Raw genomic sequence first — 19759 nt, 5'->3', positions numbered from 1 at the left:
TCAGGTGGCCAAAGTATTGGAGCTTCAGCTTCAGCATCAGTCCTTCCAATGAATATTCAGGGTTTGAGGGGCCCAAATGTTAGCGAGGAGTCCATGAGGGTCTAGCAGTGCCCATATAAACAATGAAGATGGCTTTGACCTAGGGCACGGTGAGACTGGGGGGCAGGGTGAGTTGAATGTTGGGATGAGAATCAGGCAGTGTTGAAGTCTGAGAAACTGGGCTGGTGGAGGGGAGGGGTAACAATGAACATCATATTCCTGTAAGAACATACTGTGTTGAGTATGATAAGTAATATCTTCATTTTCCCCAGGGGTAGATGGTTGACTTCTAGGAAAAAAGAACAAAGGACTTTCAGGTCCTACTATAATGTGTGTGCTCAGTCACTCAGTTATGTCTGACTCTTGGCGACTCCTCAGACTGTAGCCCACCAGGCTCCTCTGTCCATGGGATTTCCCAGGCAGGAATACTGGAGTGGGTTGCCATTTCCTCCAAGGGGTCTTCCTGACCCAGGGTTTGAACTCACATCTCTTGCATCTCCTGCATTGGCAGGAGGATTCTTTACCACTGAGCCACCTGGGAAGCCCTCTACTATAGTAGATGGTGCTTAATATGTTTTCTCATTAAATCTGTTCAACAAACCTGAGAAATGAATTCTAACATGTGTGTTTGAAGAAAGGGGTCTCAGAAAGGTAAAATTACCTGCTCAAGGTCATGGCTGGGAAGAGGTTAAGGCTCCACCAGCCTCCTCTCTTTTAAAAAAAAAAAAGGCAAAACAACTTCATTTCATTCTACTCAGTGTGCTGATAATTGAGGGGAAAGTTTTTGGCAAGAAGGGAAAGGGAGGGGACCTGGAAGAACTCCTTGCTCTGGAAGAATGCAAGGGAGGCTGGGGCCATGGCTCTGGGGCACCCCGGGCCCCCATCCAACCACAGGGGTGACTAACTTGCTCTTGATCCGAGCCGGAAGCCGACTCTCTCTTTCTCTCCACCTCCCACCTGCTGCCCCCGGGAAGTCCTCCTAACCTCCTGGATCTAACCTCCATCCTCTTGTTTCTCTGCCCATGTCTCAGCTCGCAGGCACATCCAAGCCACCTGGCTGCTACCTCTCCCCGCTGGCCGCCTGCCTGCCCTTCAGCCCTTGGTGGGGCTCCCAGGAGGCCTGTAACTGGATACCGGACACAGATTGCTCCCTTCAGGCACCCCCCCCCCCCCGCCGCCCCGAGCCGCACTCCACGCACCCTGTTTCTGGATCTGCTCTTGGAAACCTGGATAGAGCGTGTTTCCACTCAGCCCAGTGACCTTCGCCTGTCTGAGCCCTGGTTAATTTTTGCCCAGTCTTTGCAGGCTCTGGGGCCCCTCCCCTTCAGGGATATAAGCCTGGTCTGAGGCTGCCCTGTTCCCTGCCCGTTCCTGAGCCTCCCCAAGCTCCCTCCCCGTCCTCACCATGGCCAAAGGATTCTTCATTTCCAAGGCCCTGGGCATCCTGGCCATTCTCCTGGGTGTGGCGGCTGTGGCCACCATCATCGCTCTGTCTGTGGTGTACGCCCAGGAGAAGAACAAGAATGCCGAGCGTGGCACCGCGGCCCCCACGAGCCCCACGAGCCCAACAACCACCTCGGCCACCACTTTGGACCAGAGCAAGCCGTGGAACCGATACCGCCTTCCCACAACCCTCTTGCCCGACTCCTACAGGGTGACGCTGAGGCCCTACCTCACTCCCAACGAGAATGGCCTGTATATCTTCACGGGCTCAAGCGCCGTCCGCTTCATCTGCAAGGAGTCCACGGACGTCATTATCATCCACAGCAAGAAGCTCAACTACACCTCCCAGGATGGGCACTTGGTGGTCCTGAGGGGTGTGGGGGGTGCCCAGGCCCCCGAAATCGACAGGACTGAGCTGGTGTTGATCACTGAGTACCTGGTGGTGCACCTCAAGAGCTCGCTGGAGGCGGGCAAGATGTACGAGATGGAGACCACCTTTCAGGGGGAGCTGGCTGATGACCTGGCGGGCTTCTACCGCAGCGAGTACATGGACGACAATGTCAAAAAGTAAGTCCGAGGTGGGTCTGCCGGGTGGGGGCGGATCCTAGACGCCGGAACAGAGCAGGATCCTGGGGGCCAAGGAAGGGCTTGGATTCCAGGCCTTTGAACGTTCCAAAGCCCTTGGCTGGTCCATCGCCCCATCCAAAGTTCCCAAGACATTCAGCCGTTTCCCCAAGCCCCCCTCCACCCCCCGCCACCCCACTCAATCGGGAGTCAGGGATGAACACTGAAAGCCACCTTGGATAGATAAGAGAACAGGCTCTGAGGAGAGAAATGTGCCAGTGTCTTCCGGCTAATACAGGATGGGGGCAGTCAGGACTTTGACCCTGAGTCTGGAAGGAGCTCTGATCGCCCACATCAGCTGGCCTGTCAGCCTCGAGGCGGCCTGGGAGAGAGGAAAGCGGGGGTGGGGGGTATGGGGACAGGGATGAGGCCAGGCAGCATCTGTGAGCCCGCCCCGCTGCACACCCAGCCACACCCTGCAGCCCCCACCCTGCACACCCCATGGGCACAGACACTCTGTGGGTGCACCCTCTAACCCCCTGCTCTGGGCAGGGTGCTGGCCACCACACAGATGCAGTCCACAGATGCCCGGAAGTCTTTCCCCTGCTTTGATGAGCCTGCCATGAAGGCCACATTTAACATCACCATCATCCACCCCAAGGAACTCACAGCCCTGTCCAACATGCCACCCAAAGGTGAGCAGGTCTGGCTGGGGCCTCACGGCCTGGACCTGGGAAAGCAGACCCTCCCCCCAGGGCTGGGGCGTAGGGGCAGGGGAGGGGGCGCACCTCCATAGGCCTGCATGCTCCCTGCCCAGGTCCTAGTGTCCCGCTTGAGGGAGAGCCCGACTGGAACGTCACTGAATTCCAAACCACGCCTGTAATGTCCACGTATCTCCTGGCCTACATTGTGAGCGAGTTCACGAGTGTGGAGTCAGTGGAGCCCAGTGGCGTCCAGGTATGAGGCCCAAGCTCACCTCGCCTTCCCCAGGGTTGGTCCTGGCCTGGGAGACTTTCCTGTTTATCCTCATCCTGGTCCCAGCCCCTAGGCAGTGTGTGAACCCCAGCTGTGAGTCATCTTGGGCAGGTGTCTTTAGTTCTCTGAGCCTCAGTCTCTGCATCTGAAAAGTAGGACCTTCCTCATTAACGGGGTCTTCCCCAGTGGCTCAGTGGTAAAGAATCCGCCTGCAGTGCCGGAGCCGCAGGAGGCACAGGTTCAATCCCTGGGTGGGGAAAATCCCCTGGAGAAGGAAATGGCAACCTGCTCCAGGATTCTTGCCTGGAGAATTGTCATGGAGAATCCCCATGGACAGAAGAGCCTGGCGGGCTACAGTCCATGGGGTTGCAGAGAGTCAGACACGACGGAAGCAAATTAGTATGCACGCACCCCTCATGAAGGGAGTTCCCGATTCCTGGGTGCCAGACAGAGAGTGGCCATGGCTCATTCCCCGCAGGCCCCTCCCTACAACTCCAAGAGAGACACCCCCGCCTCCACACACTCCCCGCTGACCAAGCCTCCCAGTTTAACCTGGTTGGTCACCAGCCTGCCAGACTCTGGGACTTGGCCCACCTGCACGGGGACCCAGGAAGGGCCCCTGATCTCTCCTATCTTTGCAGATCCGGATCTGGGCTCGGCCAAAAGCAACTGCAGACAACCATGGCCTTTATGCCCTGAATGTGACAGGTCCCATCCTGAGCTTCTTTGCCAGTCATTACAACACAGCCTACCCACTCCCCAAATCCGGTGAGTGAGGGGCCTCGAGCTGGGGGGAAGTGAATGGGTCTCCCCCCTCATTCCTGGAGGACATCTTGCCAACTGCCTGGCCTCCTCAGACCAGATTGCCCTGCCCGACTTCAATGCCGGTGCCATGGAGAATTGGGGGCTGGTGACCTACCGGGAGAACGCGCTGCTCTATGACCCTCAGTCTTCCTCCAGCAGCAACAAAGAGCGAGTAGTCACTGTGATTGCTCATGAGCTGGCCCACCAGGTATCCCCCCATCATGGGGAGCGCAGACCAAGAACGTGGGGGGTCCAGGCGGAGATGGCACAAGTCGTGTCTCTGTCCTTGGAAGCTGAGAAGGGAGGGGGGATTCCACCTGGCCAGGGGGTTCGGGGAGGAGTCAGGATGAAGTCGGTAAAGCCTCCAGCTCAAGACTGGAGTGTGGGGAGCACTCGGCAAAGGGTAGCCCCAACACCGTTAGTGACTGGGAGGTCTGCGTGGTTTGCTGGACTGACCCCTCCCCCCTACAGTGGTTTGGGAACCTGGTGACCCTGGCCTGGTGGAATGACCTGTGGCTGAACGAGGGCTTTGCCTCCTATGTGGAGTACCTGGGAGCTGACTATGCAGAGCCCACCTGGAATCTGGTGAGCCCCCTGCCTGGAGACCGCTGGGGTCTGGGATGGGGGATGGCCTGGATCACCCCCTCCGAGGCCAGTCCCCTGATTGGCTGTTGGGGGTTTGCAGAAAGACCTCACTGTGCCAAATGATGTGTACCGTGTGATGGCCGTGGACGCGCTGGTCACCTCTCACCCACTGACCACCCCTGCCGACGAGGTCAACACCCCTGCCCAGATCAGCGAGATGTTTGATACCATCTCCTACAGCAAGGTGCTGCCCAGCCCCCACGCTGGTCCTCAGACAGTCGGGGGGTGGGTGGGGAGGGCGGTGATGGGGACACAGGGTCCCCCGGCTGGCTCGAGGCAGCCTCCTGAGCTCCCTCCCCTCCACAGGGAGCCTCGGTCATCCGGATGCTCTCGAATTTCCTGACTGAGGATCTGTTCAAGAAGGGCCTGGCGGTGAGGATCCTCAGCCAGTCACAGGGTGGGGGGTGTTTCCTCTGAGCCCTGGCCTCACAGAGGCTGTGGCCGAGCCTGGGGCCACAACTCCACCCTTACCTAGCTCTCTTTCCACAGTCCTACTTGCAGACCTTTGAATATCAGAACACCACCTACCTGAACCTGTGGGAACACCTGCAGATGGTCAGTACCAACCAGCCCTCCTGAAGACGTTCTGTGGGGGGTCCTGAGATGCTGAAAGCCCAAGGGCCGGCAGCACCCCCATGGGCGAGAAGGTGCCCAGCTCCCTGCTTACCCCACCCCCCAGGCAGGACATCTGGAGCCTGGCCTGCTCATTGGCTGCTCCTCTGTAAAGTGGGTGCAGTGATGGCTCTTTGAAGGAGGTGCAGCCAGAGCCTGGGTCAAGAGCCTGGCAGGTGCCCCCCCAGCCACCTTGCACAATAGTGAAGTCTCTGAGGGGAGCTGGGGAACACCCTCCTCTGAGGGTTGAGGAAACGGGCTCTCAGGTTTCCCAAGCCCAAGCCATCATCTCCCTGGAATTTGGAGCCAGTCATTCACCAGCTCAGCACTCCTGGCTGCCCTGTGCCCCACCCAGCTCCTCCCAGGCACTACTTTGCACGCACCAGCACCCTCAGCAAGCCCTCTGACCCTCCCGTCCAGCCCCACCTCACATTCCTGTCCACTCAGACCCCGAGGGGTCTGGGGCAGACCCTCTGACCACCCCCACCCTCCCGCCTGGCCCTCCCCCCCTCTCCTGAGCCTGGCGTCTGCACCCTCTCCATCACCCTCCATCATCTCCCACCCCTTCTCTGTGGCCCTGGTCAGCCCAGCTGACCCCTCCATGTGCCCGCACGCCATGACCAGCCTGACCCGGGAGGGGAGATACCGGGCCTTGTCACAGAGTCACAGGTGGGCTCCTGGGCCCTCCTGGCCATTCTCCAGCCCAGCATCCCTCTGTCGTGAGCCTGGTTCCCCGCCCCAGCCTCCCCCAGGCTCAGTGCCTCTCTGCTTCCACTGTCTGCCTTGCCCAACCTCAGTTTCCAGTTCCTTTCCTCCAAAGCCGAACCCTCCTCCACACTGACACCCCTCCAAGCTGCATCTCCCCCTCCCTCTCCCCTAACCCCCTCTCTCTGCAGCCCCCCAGAGATCCTCTCCCTCTCAGCTTGCACCTTCTGATAGTAGCTTCTGCCCTCGTCTATGCTCTTCTTAGTTTTTAATTTTCTCCGTTATTAACAAGCGTGGTTGGTTTTTTGTTATTATGAAAGCAATAGGCACACGTGAGAAAAGATTTAAGACAATAACAACCATCCTAAGTCCATCCCCAGACCCCCATCGGCGTGTGTTTCCTTCACATCGCCCACAGCCCTCTCCTTCGCCCTGCCTGTGACTTGGGGACACTGGTTTTCCTTTATCTCTGTCTCCTCCCCTTGCCTGTCTTCCCAGATTTGTTCAGGCTGAACCATGGGGCATCCTGGGTGCCCCTCCCTAACACACACCCGCCTCAGGCTTGATCACAGAGTGTTGGGTTTGGGGGGGCGGCATGCAGATTTCCTTAATCAACACAGAATGAACCAGAGGCTGGAAAGCTCTTGGCTCGTCCAGCACTGGGCAGCTGAGAGGAGGGCGAGGCAGGCTGGGAGCCCAGCTACAACCTCGCGGCCCGGAGCTCCTCCAGTACCTCCCAGCAAGGTGGCACCCTAAGGAGAGGGCAGGGGTGCCCAGGGGAGAATGGTGGGGGAGAGGATGGCCGTCCGCTCATGGCTGCACCATCGCCCCTGCCCAAGGCTGTGAACGATCAGTCGTCCATCGTGCTGCCAGACACCGTGAGTGCCATCATGGACCGCTGGACCCTACAGATGGGCTTCCCTGTCATCACCGTGGATACTAACACAGGGACCATCTCCCAGAACCACTTCCTCCTTGACCCCAACTCCACCGTCACCCGCCCTTCAGAATTCAAGTGAGCACATGGGGTCACTGAGACAGGCGTCCCGGGGAGGTTCTCAGGAGCGGCTGCCGTGAGACCCTCTGGCCGTAGCAGGGCTGGCCCGCTGTGGCCTCTGCCCTAGTGGTTGGTGTCAGTCTCGCTCCTGGGCCAGGAGGAGGAGGGCGTTCAGTGCCAGAGTCAGGCAGAAACTGGGAGCCTGGGCAGGACTGTTTTTCGCTGGCAGTGGCCAAGAGCTGCCGTTTCTCACCCCTGGCCTCTGGAATTTCTTGTTGCAGCTATCTGTGGATTGTTCCCATCTCATCCATCAGAAATGGCCAGCCGCAAGAACACTACTGGCTTCGGGGCGAAAAGACAAGTAATCCGGCCCTCCCCTAGGGGACAGTAATCCCCAGGCCATCCTCCCAGCTCCTGGCCCGTGTTCTGGGGTTCTGGCAGGCCTCATCCTTGGGGGTGTCCTTCATCCTTTCATTCAACAAGTGGAGCCAGCTTCTTTGGTTCTAATTTCTACTCTGTTGCTGCCCAGCTGTGTGACCCCAGTCAAGTTACCATCTGTCGCTGGTCTCCATTTCCCCACCTGTAACATGGGGCTGGGGACAACATCTACACCCATTGAGTTGTGTGAAGATTAAGGGAGAGGATTTCCATGAAATGTTCACAACAGTGCCTGGCACGTAGCATGAGCGGTCCTGCTCAGCCAGGCACCGAGGAAACCAAGGTCAGGGCAGGTCATCCCCTGCCTAAGCCAAGGCTGCAGATGAAGGGAAGGAAGACAAGCCATTCATACTTTCTGGAGCTGTGCAGAGTACTTTATCAGAGGCGTTTATAGCCTCTGGGGCAGGCAGGCAGAGATCAGAGAATAAGGAGGCTTTCACTTTATGGAGAGGTGAGGAAAGGCTTCCTGGAAGAGGTGAATTGAGTCAGAGGACGAGCAGGAGTTCACTGGGCTAACAGTGGCAGAGAGAAGCTGTCCAGGCAGAGTCAATAGCAAGTGTGAGGCTTGAGGTAGGAGAGAACGTGGGGACTGAGCTTGGCTGAGACAGAGGAGCAGCCTTGAGGTGAACCGGGTCCCTGTCGGCTGCAGGAGACAATGTCCTCAGGCCAGGAGGAGCCAAAGGGATTGAGTCTGATCTGCAGGTATGCAAGGAGCCCCTCCAGCTGACAGGAGGAAGGCTGGAGGTAGACCTGAGAGGAGGGGGCGTGGAACCCCCAGGAAGAGATGAGCAGTGCTGGAGGGCTAACTGGATGGGAGGCGCTTCCTGGGTGTGATGGAAAGATGGCAGACGGAGCAGCGGCCTGGGGCGTTGAGTCTGAGCTGGAGGGGGGTTGCCGATGGAGTTGTCCCAGCTGGTGTCACTGGCCTGGCCACTGAGGTTCACAGATGGCAGTTGGTCTGTCCAAGGTCACCCGCCAGAGTTTGTCCGGGCACCCGGTCCCACCCTTCTTCTCTGCCCCTCGCCTTGGTGTGGGCCCAGTGGCCTGAGGGCCAGCTGCTGCCAGGCTGCCCGGGAGGCGGTTCCGCCAAGGCCTGGAGGGGGGAGGGCCCGGGGCCTTCTGAGCAGCCTTGCCCAGCTCTCGTCTCTCCCCACAGGCCAGAGTAACCTCTTCAAAACCACAGCGGATGAATGGGTCCTGCTGAACATCAACGTAACGGGCTATTACCAGGTGAACTACGACGAGAACAACTGGAAGAAGATTCAGAATCAGCTGATGTCAAGGCCGGAGGTGGGTGCCTGCCGGGCCATGCCGTCCACTGCCCAAGGCCCAGTCCCAAGGTGGCAGCCCAGACTGCAGGGCCTGCCCCATGGCCCGCCCAAGGTCACATGCTCTATTGCCCCTTCTAGGTCATCCCTGTCATCAACCGGGCGCAGGTCATCTATGACAGCTTCAACCTGGCCAGGTGAGTGCCCGCCCCTTCTCCCTCGGGCCCCACCGGCTCAGCGGTGGAAGCCCGGCGACTTGGCAAGTGTGACCCCATAGTGAGAGCCCATGTTCTCCCTCCCGTGGTCCTCATCGTGTGCCAGGAATGGGGTGCTGGCTCCCTGTGCTTCGGGACACCCCTCCCTTGGCCCCACAGCCCCAGACAGTATCACCATTCAGCCCAGAGTTCCCAGAGAAGGAATCAGAGTCTCAGAGTCTGAGCATCTTGCCTGAGGTCACACAGTAACTCATGACAGCCAGATACAGATCTGTCCAACTCTGGAACTCCAGTGTGCTCCACAACACCCAGGTTTTCCTGAGTGCTACCTGTGGGTCAGGCTTCCGAGGTGGCGCTAGTGGTAAAGAACCCAGCTGCCAATGCAGGAAACTTAAGAGACTCGGGTTCGATCCCTGGCTCAGGAATATCCCCCGGAGAAGGGCACTGCCTAGGATTCCCATGGACAGAGGAGCCTGGCGGGCTACAGTCCATAGGATTGCACAGAGTCGAACACAACTGAAGCGACTAAGCACGCATGCATGCTTCTGTCTCTCTCTTTAGTCGCTCAGTCATGTCCGACTCTTGTGACCTCATGGTCTATAGCCCGCCAGGCTCCTCTGTCCATGGAATTCTCCAGGCAAGAATACTGGAGTGGGTTGCCGTTTACTTCTCTAGGGGATCTCCCCAACCCAGGGATCGAACCAATGTCTCCTGCACTGCAGGCAGATTCTTTACCCTTTACCGACTGAGCTACGAGGGAGGTCAGGCTGAAAAACCTGGGAAGGACACGACAGGAGAGAGGCAGGCACAGATAAACAGAGATTTATTGAGCAGCTGCTGTGTGTGTAAGCGCCGGCAGGTGCTAAGTTCTTTGATGTAAGTGATGTCACCCATAGACATGGACCATGGACATTTATGAATAGATGGCCTGAGAAGATGAAGGGAGGAAATCTCAGGGGGCCAAGCAAATCAGAGAAGTGGGCAGAGCAGAGAGCAAAGGCCTCTTGTCTTTTTGAATCTCAGATCTGTCTCTTAAGGTCTGTGTGGCCTTTGGCAAGGCACGTCACCTCTCTGAGCCTCAGTTTCCTCATCTGTAAAATGGGGATACTGAGCAAGGGAATGTGACTGGCAGTGGGTGAGCGTCCACTACCCCTCCCCCCAGCCCCACCAGGTGAAGGCTGGAGCTGATCATTTGGGCCTCTGCGACCTTGGGCTCTAGGAGGGGGCTGGGGTTCCCACAGAGAGCCTGGGCTGGGCTTGAGCCCCTCTATCTATTCCCAGTGCCCATACGATCCCTGTCACCCTGGCGCTGAACAACACCCTCTTCCTGAACAATGAGAGAGAGTACATGCCCTGGCAGGCCGCCATCAGCAGTCTGAACTACTTCAAGCTCATGTTCGACCGCACGGAGGTCTACGGCCCCATGCAGGTACGTGCTGAGGGGCACACCAGGGTCAGTTCCCCAGTGCCTGAAATGACGCCACGAGGCAGTGAATAGAAATATTGCCTGGAGTGGTGATACCACACCAGGTCCTTGGTAGTGGTGAGAGATCAGGAGGGATGGAGGGGTGAAGGGAGCAGGGATTGAGAAGGTGAGCAAGTTGGGCACGGCAAGAAATGGAAAGACTTCTAGCAAAGTTTGCTAAATCTGGACATTAGCACTATCAGAAGGCAACAGAAAAAGCCACAGTACAGGAAGGGGATGGGAGTGGGGGCGAAGCCTTCAACCTGTTGTGTGGCCTCCAGCAATCCTCTTCAGCCCCAAAGAATCCTCTGTGAAAAGAACGGGCCTCTGCTTGCCTAGCAGATGTTAACAGTTTGGAAGCTTGAGGGGAAGGTAGAGGGAGGGGATGGGGGGTTGGGGAGGTGAGATCAGAGACAGAGGCAAACTGCTTGCTCTGTATCCATAACTGAATGCAGAGGGATGTTCACTGCAGTGTGGTTTATAAAGACAAGAAAACCAAAAACCCTTAAATGCCCAACAGTTGGGGATTGGTTAAGTAAGCTAGAATATCCATTTGATGGAATATTATGTAGTCACTGGACTTCCCTGGTGGCTCAGTGATAAAGAATCCTATAATGCGAGAGACGCAGGTTCCCTCCCTGGGTCAGGAAGATCCCTCGGCAAGGGGAATGGCAATCCACTCCTGTATTCTTTGTTTTGTTTTTTTTCATTTATTTATTTTAATTGGAGGATAATTTCTTTACAATATTGTGATGGTTTTTGCCATACATCAATATGAGTCGGCCTTAGGCATACACCAAATGATTCTCCAGTATTCTTGCTTGGATAATTCCGTGGACAGAGGAGCCTGGTGGGCTACAGTCTATGGGGTCTCAAAGAGTAGGACAAGACTGAGCAACTAACACTTTCTTAGCACTTTGGGATGGTTAGTATTTTCTGCTTATGCTTTACGGAGTTTTCTAAGTTCCCCACAATAAAGGCAGAATACTTACCATCGGGCGGTGGGGGAATGGTAGGCCCTAAAACGATATTAGGAAATAGTGACATTTAGACATGGAGTGTCAGAACTGGTGGAGGCTTTGAGGAGAAAGAATCTCAGATCAGTCATCTGAAACCTGGCCCCTTGGAGAACTGTCTGGCCTTGGGTTACTCCCTTGGCCTCTGGCCTCTTGCTTCTGTAACCATTAACCCTTGCGACGCGTGGTCACTCACGTCAGAGGCTCCATGGGACTCCAGGTGGGTCAGGCTTGAGTCTCCTCTTTGTTTTTTTTTTTAAATATTTATTTACTTACTTATTTGGCTGTGTTGGGTCTTAGTTTTTAATATTTACTTACTTATTTGGCTGTGTCGGCTCTTAGCTGCAGCACACGGATGTCTTCACTGCATCACGGGGGATCTTCCATTGCGGCGCACAGACTCTCTAGTTGCTGCAGTGGGCTTAGTTGCCCTAAGGCATGTGGGATCTTAATTCCCTGGCCAGGGATCCAACCCGAGCCCCCTGCATTGCAAGGCAAATTCTTAATCACTGGATCACCAGGGAAGCCCCAAGCATGAGTCTCCTCTTTGAAGCAATTCATGTTTTCTTTTCCCTAGAAATACCTCAGGAAGCAGATTGAACCCATCTTCCTATATTTTGAACAACTCACCAATAACTGGACTGAGATCCCAGAAAACCTGATGGACCAGTGAGTATGACCTGTCTCGGGCCTGGAGACCACAGGTGGCCCCGACACCCTGACCTGGGAAGCCCAGAGCAAGTTCCCACAGCATCCTCCTCCAAATTTCACAATTCCTGGCTAGACCGGGGCAACCAGTCAGGGAGGAAACCGCCCACTCCCCGGCCCCACCCAGGAGTGGGGAGCCCTGCCCCGAAGCTCTGTGCGGCCTGTGAACCCGTCTGGCCTCTTTGTGCGAAGGACCAAACTGAACCTCCCTGGTCCCCTCACTGGCATGGTCATGCAGACTCTAGGTGTTAAAGGTGGGGCTGGGGTCTGTGCCAGCCCTCCCTGGGCTGTACGAGGCAAGAAGCAAAGCCGCCAAAGGGTGAGTGGGCTGTGGCCTTAGAGCCCCGGGCCTGCTGCCCTGCCTGGAGTTATATGCCAGCAGACGGGCTACAGTCCACAGGGTCGCAAAGGGTCAGACACAACTGAAGTGACTGGGCATAAGGACAAGGGGAGTCTTTGCTGGAGTCAGGACCAGGCACGCTGACAGTGTCATCACCCCCTGTGCAGATACAGCGAGATTAACGCCGTCAGCACTGCCTGCTCCAATGGGTTGTCTAAGTGTGAAGAGCTGGCCAAAACACTTTTCAAACAGTGGATGAACAACTCTCAAGTTAATCCGTGAGTGTGTCCCCTGCTTGTCCCCTGATCTTTATCTGTCCCTCAAGCTCACAGCCCTGTCCTCATCAGACCCTCATCCCCTGCCCCCTTGCTGCTTCTCCACCCCTGACACCCCCAACTCCATGCCAGGATCGACCCCAACCTGCGGTCCACCATCTACTGCAATGCCATTGCCCAGGGCGGCCAGGAAGAGTGGGACTTTGCCTGGAGTCAGTTAAAACAGGCACAGCTGGTTAATGAAGCTGACAAACTCCGCTCAGCGCTGGCCTGCACCAACCACATCTGGCTCCTGAACAGGTGAGGACCAGAGCTGGACAGGACTGGATGAGTTCCCCTCCCACCGGAGACCAGGGTCCCAATGTGGGGGAGAAAGAACAGCCAGGCGTCCACACTCTCCTTTGTGGGATCCTTCCTAGCCCGTGCAGTGGGGCAGTGTGTTTCCCATTTTACAGATGAAGACACAGAGGCTCAGAGAAGCAAAACAACTCTCCCAAAGTCCAGAAGCTTTACTAAGTTAAAAAAAAAAAAACAACAACCAAGATTTGAGTCTGAATCTTGGCCCACATCCTGTGCTTCTAACTGCTGCATTTCTCCTGGCCTTTACCTCTCTCTCAAGGGTCTTGGCACGGGCTTCCCAGGTGGCTCAGTGGTAAAGAATCCACCTGTGATGCAGGACACCTGGGTTTGATCCCTGGGTCAGGAAGATCCCCTGGAGGAGGAAATGGCAACCCACTCCAGTATTCTTGCCTGGGAAATCCCATGGACAGAGGAGCCTGGTGGGCTACAGACCATGGGGTCGCAAAAGAGTCGGACACGACTTAGCGACTAAACAACAACAACAAGATAGTCCTGCTGCAGATGGACCTGAGTCCTTCTGGACATCCAGGTGGGCACCCCCTAACCCTTAGATGAGGGCTCCTGGCTCCCATTGTGTGCCTCATATTGCCATCTCCTGGACATCAGTAAAGAAGAGCCACCCTCAATGTCAAAGACAGGAGTGGCCACTCTACCTGATGTAGGAATCACCCCTTCCTTCCTTCATTCATCACTAGATATTTATCAGACACCTGGTCTATGCCAAGTATGACACCTGGCATAACCAGTGACCCTGCTTAGGGGACTGCTTAGGCTCCCATCTGAGAGGGAGGTAGGACCAAGTGGGCTTCAACCCGCAGCATTCTGAAGGGATGTTGAGAAGATGCAGGAGAGGAATGCAGGAAAGGACGCAGGATGAGTGTGGGGGGCTGGGGCAAGCAGGCTCCTTTAACTCACTGCACAGCATGCTGACCTCACAGGTACCTGAGTTACACCCTGAACCCCGACCTCATCCGGAAGCAGGACGCCACCTCCACCATTACCAGCATTGCCAGCAACGTCATCGGGCAGTCTCTGGCCTGGGACTTCATCCGGAGCAACTGGAAGAAACTCTTTGTGGAGTGAGTCTGCCAAGAGCTTGTTAGGGGAAGCTCCCACCAAGGCTGGGTCCCCTGGGGGTAGGGGTGGGTCCCCTTGTGTGCGCCAGACCCCACAAGGTCAGGAGTAGAGACCAGACACAGCATCGGCGTGGTCCAAAGAGAATCCAGGGGCTTCCCCGGTGGTCCAGGGGTTCAGACTCTGTGCTTCCAATGAAGGGGGCTCAGGTTCAATCCCTGGTCAGGGAACTAAGTTTCCACATGCCTCGCAGTGCAGCCAAAAAAAAAAATGCCACAAAAAACAGACAAAACAAAAAACCAGGTGAATCCAGCTTGAGGTCTGTAGGGGCAGGAATTGAAAGACAAGGCAGTGGGGTCTGGCCCTCCCTTTCCCACTTGGGGGAAGAAAGTCTGCCTGGTGGGAGTGTTCGCTGAAGAGATGGGAACAAGGACATGTGGTCAAGCCTGGCTTTAGGTCCCTAGTGGTGTCTCCTTGGGTGTGTCACTGCCTTGCATCTTTGAGATAGGGACAGTGTGTTGCCCGCCAGTCACTGAACATTGCTTCCCCACCCCACTCATGGCTCCTCTCTCTCCTCCCGTCCTGCAGTTATGGCGGTGGTTCCTTCTCCTTCTCCAACCTCATCCAGGGTGTGACCCGAAGATTCTCCACTGACTTTGAGCTCCAGCAGGTAAGAAGCCTGGGACCGTGGGGCTCATGCCCCGGAGGCCCATCCCCAGTCTCGGGGGACAGCCGCCACTCAGCTCCCACCGAAAGGCAGGGGGTGTTCATAAGGCAGTGGGGCTCCATGTGGTCAGGCTTTCTCCATGTGCAGAGGAAGCTGGGTATCCAGACTTCTTAAATGTCACAGTTCAATCGCAGTTATTCATCTTGGAATTTTTGTATTGGCAAAAGGTACAGAGAATAATATAATGACCGTCCATGTACCCATTATTCAGATTGAATGATTAGCAACATTTGCCGACACTTTTTTTTAGGGGCAGATAGTCTTCAAGCGAATCTCTGATATTATATAATTTCATTTGTAAACACTTTGGTCATACCTAAAGTAAAGAAAATTTTAAAACATAATGTATCATTAGCAAACCCAAGAAAATGAACAATTCCTTACTATCATCCTATATCCAGGACATTTTCAAATTCGCTCTCTCTCTCTTTTGTTTTTTGGCATGCCACGGCAGCTGGCGAGATCTTAGTTCCCCAACCAGGGATTGAACCCAAGGCCCCTGCTTTAATTAAGAGTGCAGAGTCTTAACCATTGGACTGTCAGGGAAGTCCCTTTTACACATTTTTAAGTGAATCTCTGTTTTCACTTCCTTTGAATGTATTCCTAGGAGTGGAATTGCTAGGTCATTTGATAACTATATTTTTTGAGAAACCACCAAAATGTTTTTTAAAGCAACTGCATCAATTTACATTCCCATCAGCAATGTATGAAGGTTCCAATTTCTTTATGTTTAGGGGAAAATTGTTATTTTCCTTTTTTTTTCAAAGTACATCTTTTTTTTAAAGTTAAAGTGTATCTCATGGTTATGAGTTTCATGTCTCTGATGACTCATGATGTTGAGCATCTTTTCACGTGCTTTTTGGTCATTCATATATCTTCTTTGGAGGAATGTATTTAAATCCTTCATTCAGTTTTTCATTAGTGTATTTGTCTTTTTATTGTGAGTTTTAAGAGTTCTTTATATATCCTAGATATCAGGCCCTTATTAGACACATGATTTGCAAGTATTTTCTCTGATTTTGTGAATTGTCCTTTCAATCTCTTTACAATGTCTTTGATACACAGAAGTTTTTTTATTTTGATGAAGTCTAACTTACTATTTTTCTTCTGCTGCTTGTGCTTTATGTGTCATATATAAGAAACAATTACCAATCTGAAGTAGTATCTATGCTTCTTACTAAGATTCTTATCATCTTAGCTCTTACATTTAGGAGTGATCAGTTTGACTTGATTTCTGTGTATGGTGTAAGGCAGAGGTCCAACTTCATTCTTTTGCATGTGGTTATCCAGTTGTCCCAGTCCCATTTATTTAAAGGACTATTCTTTTTTGTAATATTATTAATTTTTTTAAAAAAAGTCATTGGAGTATAGTTGATTTACAATGTTGTGATAGTTTCCGGTTGCAGCATAGTGAATCAGTTATACATATACATTCATATACATATACATATACATACACATATACATATACATATACATACATATACATATACATTCATTCTTTTTCAGATTCTTTTCTCATACAGGTTATCATAGAATATTGGTTATCTAGCTTATAGTGCTAAATTCTAAGTTCCTGATTTATCCCTCCTCACCCCCCATGTTTCCCCTTTTGTAACCATAAATTTGTTTCCCATATCTGTAAGTCTTTTTCTGTTTTATAAATAAGTTCATTTATATCATTTTTAAAGTTAGATTCCACATGTAAGTGATAACATATATTTGTCTTTTTCTGTCTGATTTACTTCACTTAGTATGACAATCTCTAGGTCCATCCATGTTGTGGCAAATGGCATTATTTTGTCCTTTTTAATGGCTGAGTAATATTCCATTGTATACATGTACCACATCTTCTTTAACCATTCCTCTGTTGATAAAATGACTATTCTTTCACCTATTGAATGATCTTGACACCTTTGTTGAAAATCAATTGACTATAAATGTTAGGGTCCATTTCTGGACTCTCAATTCTATTTCACTAATCTATCTGTTTATATTTAGGTTAGCAGTGTTGTCTTATCATAGATTTGTAGTGAGTTTTAAATTTGGATTGTAAGCCCTCCAACTTTGTTCTTTTCCAAAGTCATTTTGCTATTCTGAGTCTTTGCATTTCTTTATGAATTTCTTTATGAATCAGCTTGCCAATTTCTGCAAAAAAAGGACAGTTGAAATTTAGATAGGGATTGCACTGAATCTGTGGATCAATTCGGGGAGCATTTCCATGTTAGTAATATTAAATCTACCAATGCATTAACACAGATTTATTTAAGTCTTTTTCCCCCTTTTATTTAGGTCTTCTTAATTTTTCTCAACAATATTTTTTAGTTTTCCACATACCAGTCTTGCACTTCTTTTGTCAAATTTATTCCTAAGTATTTTATTCTTTTTGATGCTATTGTTAATGGAACTGTTTTCTTAATTTTGTTTTCAGATTTTTCATAGCTAGTGTATAGAAATACAATTAATTTTTGTATATTGATCTTGTATCCTGAAAACTTATTGAACTCAAGTTTTAATAGTTGTGCTTTTTTTCCATTTCAATTCCTTGGAGTTTTCTGTGTATAAAATTGGGTCATCTGTAAATAGAAATAGTTTACTTCTTCCTTTCTGGATGCTTTTAATTTCATTTTCTTGCCTAATTGCCATTGCTACAACCTCCAGTACTAATACATATTTTAATCTTAAAAAAAAAAAATAACCCACTTATTTGCTCAAGCAGCCAGGTCATGTGTGCTATAGAAGTGGCCATTTCTATACATTTTGAATTTGGCTGCTTGCTCCCTTGTGGTGCCTGTTTAGTTTGTCCTTCTTTCCTCCCTTGATTGGATTAAGATTGTATTTCAATTAAAAACAGAGCATCAGCTCAATGAAGAACCTCACAGTGAAGTCCAAATACACATAGGAGCCTGGTTGACCTTTGGGGCTGTCGTTTTTCACATCTGGCAGAGAGAGGGAAGGATTCCCTATCCACAGGGGCTCTAACATGGCCGGGAGGGATAGAGGACCTGGTAGCCCTCTCCTCAGGGCTGTGTTAGAGACCCAGCCTGAGGCTCAGAAGTATCCTTTTCCTGGCAGCTGGAGGAGTTCAAGGAGAACAACATGGATGTCGGCTTCGGCTCAGGAACACGGGCTCTGGAGCAAGCCCTGGAGAAGACCAAAGCCAATATCAAGTGGGTGAAGGAGAACAAGGAGGTGGTGTTAAACTGGTTCATAGCACACAGCTAAACAGTCTCTGGTCCGTACATTCACCTGGTCCCTATGTGAGATGCCCACACGCCTCTGTCCCAGGGACCCACGGCAGGGCCCCTATTTCTGAAGCCTGAGGCACCAGCGTCCTCCCCTTGGGGACAGAGTCTCTGGCCCATGTTCACTCCACTCCTCCCAGGGGACCACTCCAGTTTCTGATGCTCAGACTGTCCAAGTGCCTCCCAGCTCCTGCCCCTCACGCCAATGGCACCCCAGGCTTGGCATGGCTCCTGTCGCCCAAGGCTCTGGGTCTGATCTCAGGGAGTCCAGCTCCAGGGTCAGATGAGAAGTCCTCAGTGGATGATGGATGGCCTTGGGGGCTGCCTTGTGCCATCTCCTATCCTCTCCTAAAGACCCTGGAACTGATAAGTCTACAGAGCACCAGATCTGTATATTTTTTTCTAAGATAAAATGTAAATAAAAGATTTCTAGATGAGCTTCCAGACTCATTACTGAACTTGAGCAGAATGGGTCTGCACATAGGCCAAGGGCATGTCCTGCCACATTGCCAGGATCCCAGGGTGACATATCAGTTTTTTAAAAATTAATTTTTTTAAAAATTTTGGCTGTGCTGGGTCTTTGTTGTGGCACACGGGCTTTCTCTAGTGGTAGCACACAGGCTCTCTAGTTGCTCTGTGGTATGTAGGATCTTAGTTCCCGAAGCAGAGATCAAACCTGTGTTCCCTGCATTGGCAGGTGGATTTTTAACCACTGGACTATCAGGGAAATTCCTCCATTTTTAAACTGGTTGTTTTCAAGAGTAGCCTGCAGAAGAAGACAGGTGCCCTCCAGATCATCACCTGGGGCAGCCAGTGATCAGGGCCAACTCTGAGGAGAAGGTCTGGGACCCACAGGGCTCCTCGGCCCACATTGGCCTTGGTGGAAATTTCTTGGCAAAGGAGGCCCAGCTGAGTGCCCAAGGCTGCTTGGGTTGGGGGCGGGGAGGCGGGGGGGGGGGGGGGGGGGGGACAGAGGGTGGGAAAAGACAGTCCAGGCACCTCAGGGGTCACCTTCAGTTGACATCACCTGTGAGCTGCTCCAGGCAGTGTTTCTCCACCCTCTAGGCTTTGGTTTCCTCATCTGCGGTATAAAGACATTTTATATCATAGGGTTGGCTTCCCAGGTGGCGCAGTGGTAAAGAATCCGCCTGCCAATGCAGGAGATGTGGATTTGATCTCTGGGTCGGGAGGTTCCCCTGGAGAAGGAAATGGCAACCCACTCCAATATTCTTGCCTGGAGAATTCCATGGACAGAGGATCCTGGTGAGCTCCAGTCCATGGGGTCACAAAGAGTCAGACATGACTGACAGACTAAGCTTGCATGATGCATATCATACGGTTGGTGTGTGGATCTGAGAGTCACGTACTTAGCGCACAGTCTGACACTCAAGGAGAGCTGTCTCCTGCTCAAGGCCCCATTGGCCCTTTCCCTCCTAGCCTCTTGTGAGAAGCTCGCGCCAGAGGGCCTGGGTCCAGGAAGGCTCCTCTGCGCTCCATTGCCTTCCGCACGTCAAAGGGTGGGGTGGGGCCAAGGGGCGGGGCCAGCCTTGGTTGTGGGTCCCTCCACCAACCAGGAGGCTCCCCCCAGCCCAGCCCAGCCCCTCTGGACCAGCCCTTCCGGTCCCCAGGGCTCAGTGGCTTCGGCTGGCACTTGACCTTCTGGGGTCCCTGCTGGGGAAGGGACCAGACCCACCATCTAGGGTCTCTGGGGGAGAGCTGGCCCCCCGGGTAGAAGAGTCAGCGGGGACTCTAGTCTCCGAGCCTGGCACTCGGCTAAGCGTTTATGCGCATTATCTCATTTGGTTCCCAACAGGGAGATAAGGACCGTCTTTATCTCAGTTTTG

General features: G+C 52.8%; 1 protein-coding gene across 2 annotated transcripts in view; it reads left to right on the top strand.

Moving 5' to 3' along the window:
- The window catches only part of LOC122706727 (alanyl aminopeptidase, membrane), a 29156-nt gene extending 10804 nt beyond the window's left edge, over positions 1–18352 (top strand). For both annotated transcript variants that reach the window (XM_043922136.1, XM_043922135.1), the window contains exons 2-21: positions 1071–2049; positions 2599–2741; positions 2864–3003; positions 3663–3789; positions 3879–4033; positions 4297–4410; positions 4511–4654; positions 4777–4842; positions 4960–5025; positions 6627–6802; positions 7066–7145; positions 8379–8512; positions 8632–8687; positions 9987–10134; positions 11764–11855; positions 12402–12512; positions 12642–12809; positions 13808–13948; positions 14532–14613; positions 17746–18352. In XM_043922136.1, the coding sequence (XP_043778071.1) occupies positions 1445–2049; positions 2599–2741; positions 2864–3003; positions 3663–3789; positions 3879–4033; positions 4297–4410; positions 4511–4654; positions 4777–4842; positions 4960–5025; positions 6627–6802; positions 7066–7145; positions 8379–8512; positions 8632–8687; positions 9987–10134; positions 11764–11855; positions 12402–12512; positions 12642–12809; positions 13808–13948; positions 14532–14613; positions 17746–17895 (2898 nt within the window). In that variant the 5' untranslated portion in view covers positions 1071–1444 and the 3' untranslated portion in view covers positions 17896–18352. The remainder of the gene's footprint in view (positions 1–1070; positions 2050–2598; positions 2742–2863; positions 3004–3662; positions 3790–3878; positions 4034–4296; positions 4411–4510; positions 4655–4776; positions 4843–4959; positions 5026–6626; positions 6803–7065; positions 7146–8378; positions 8513–8631; positions 8688–9986; positions 10135–11763; positions 11856–12401; positions 12513–12641; positions 12810–13807; positions 13949–14531; positions 14614–17745) is intronic.
- Positions 18353–19759: the final 1407 nt, after the last annotated feature.

Source organism: Cervus elaphus, chromosome 13 (assembly GCF_910594005.1).
Source record: "Cervus elaphus chromosome 13, mCerEla1.1, whole genome shotgun sequence".
Lineage (NCBI taxonomy): Eukaryota > Metazoa > Chordata > Mammalia > Artiodactyla > Cervidae > Cervus > Cervus elaphus.
The sequence above is the reverse complement of the archived record's forward strand: the minus strand, read 5'-3'. Positions and strand labels throughout refer to the sequence as shown.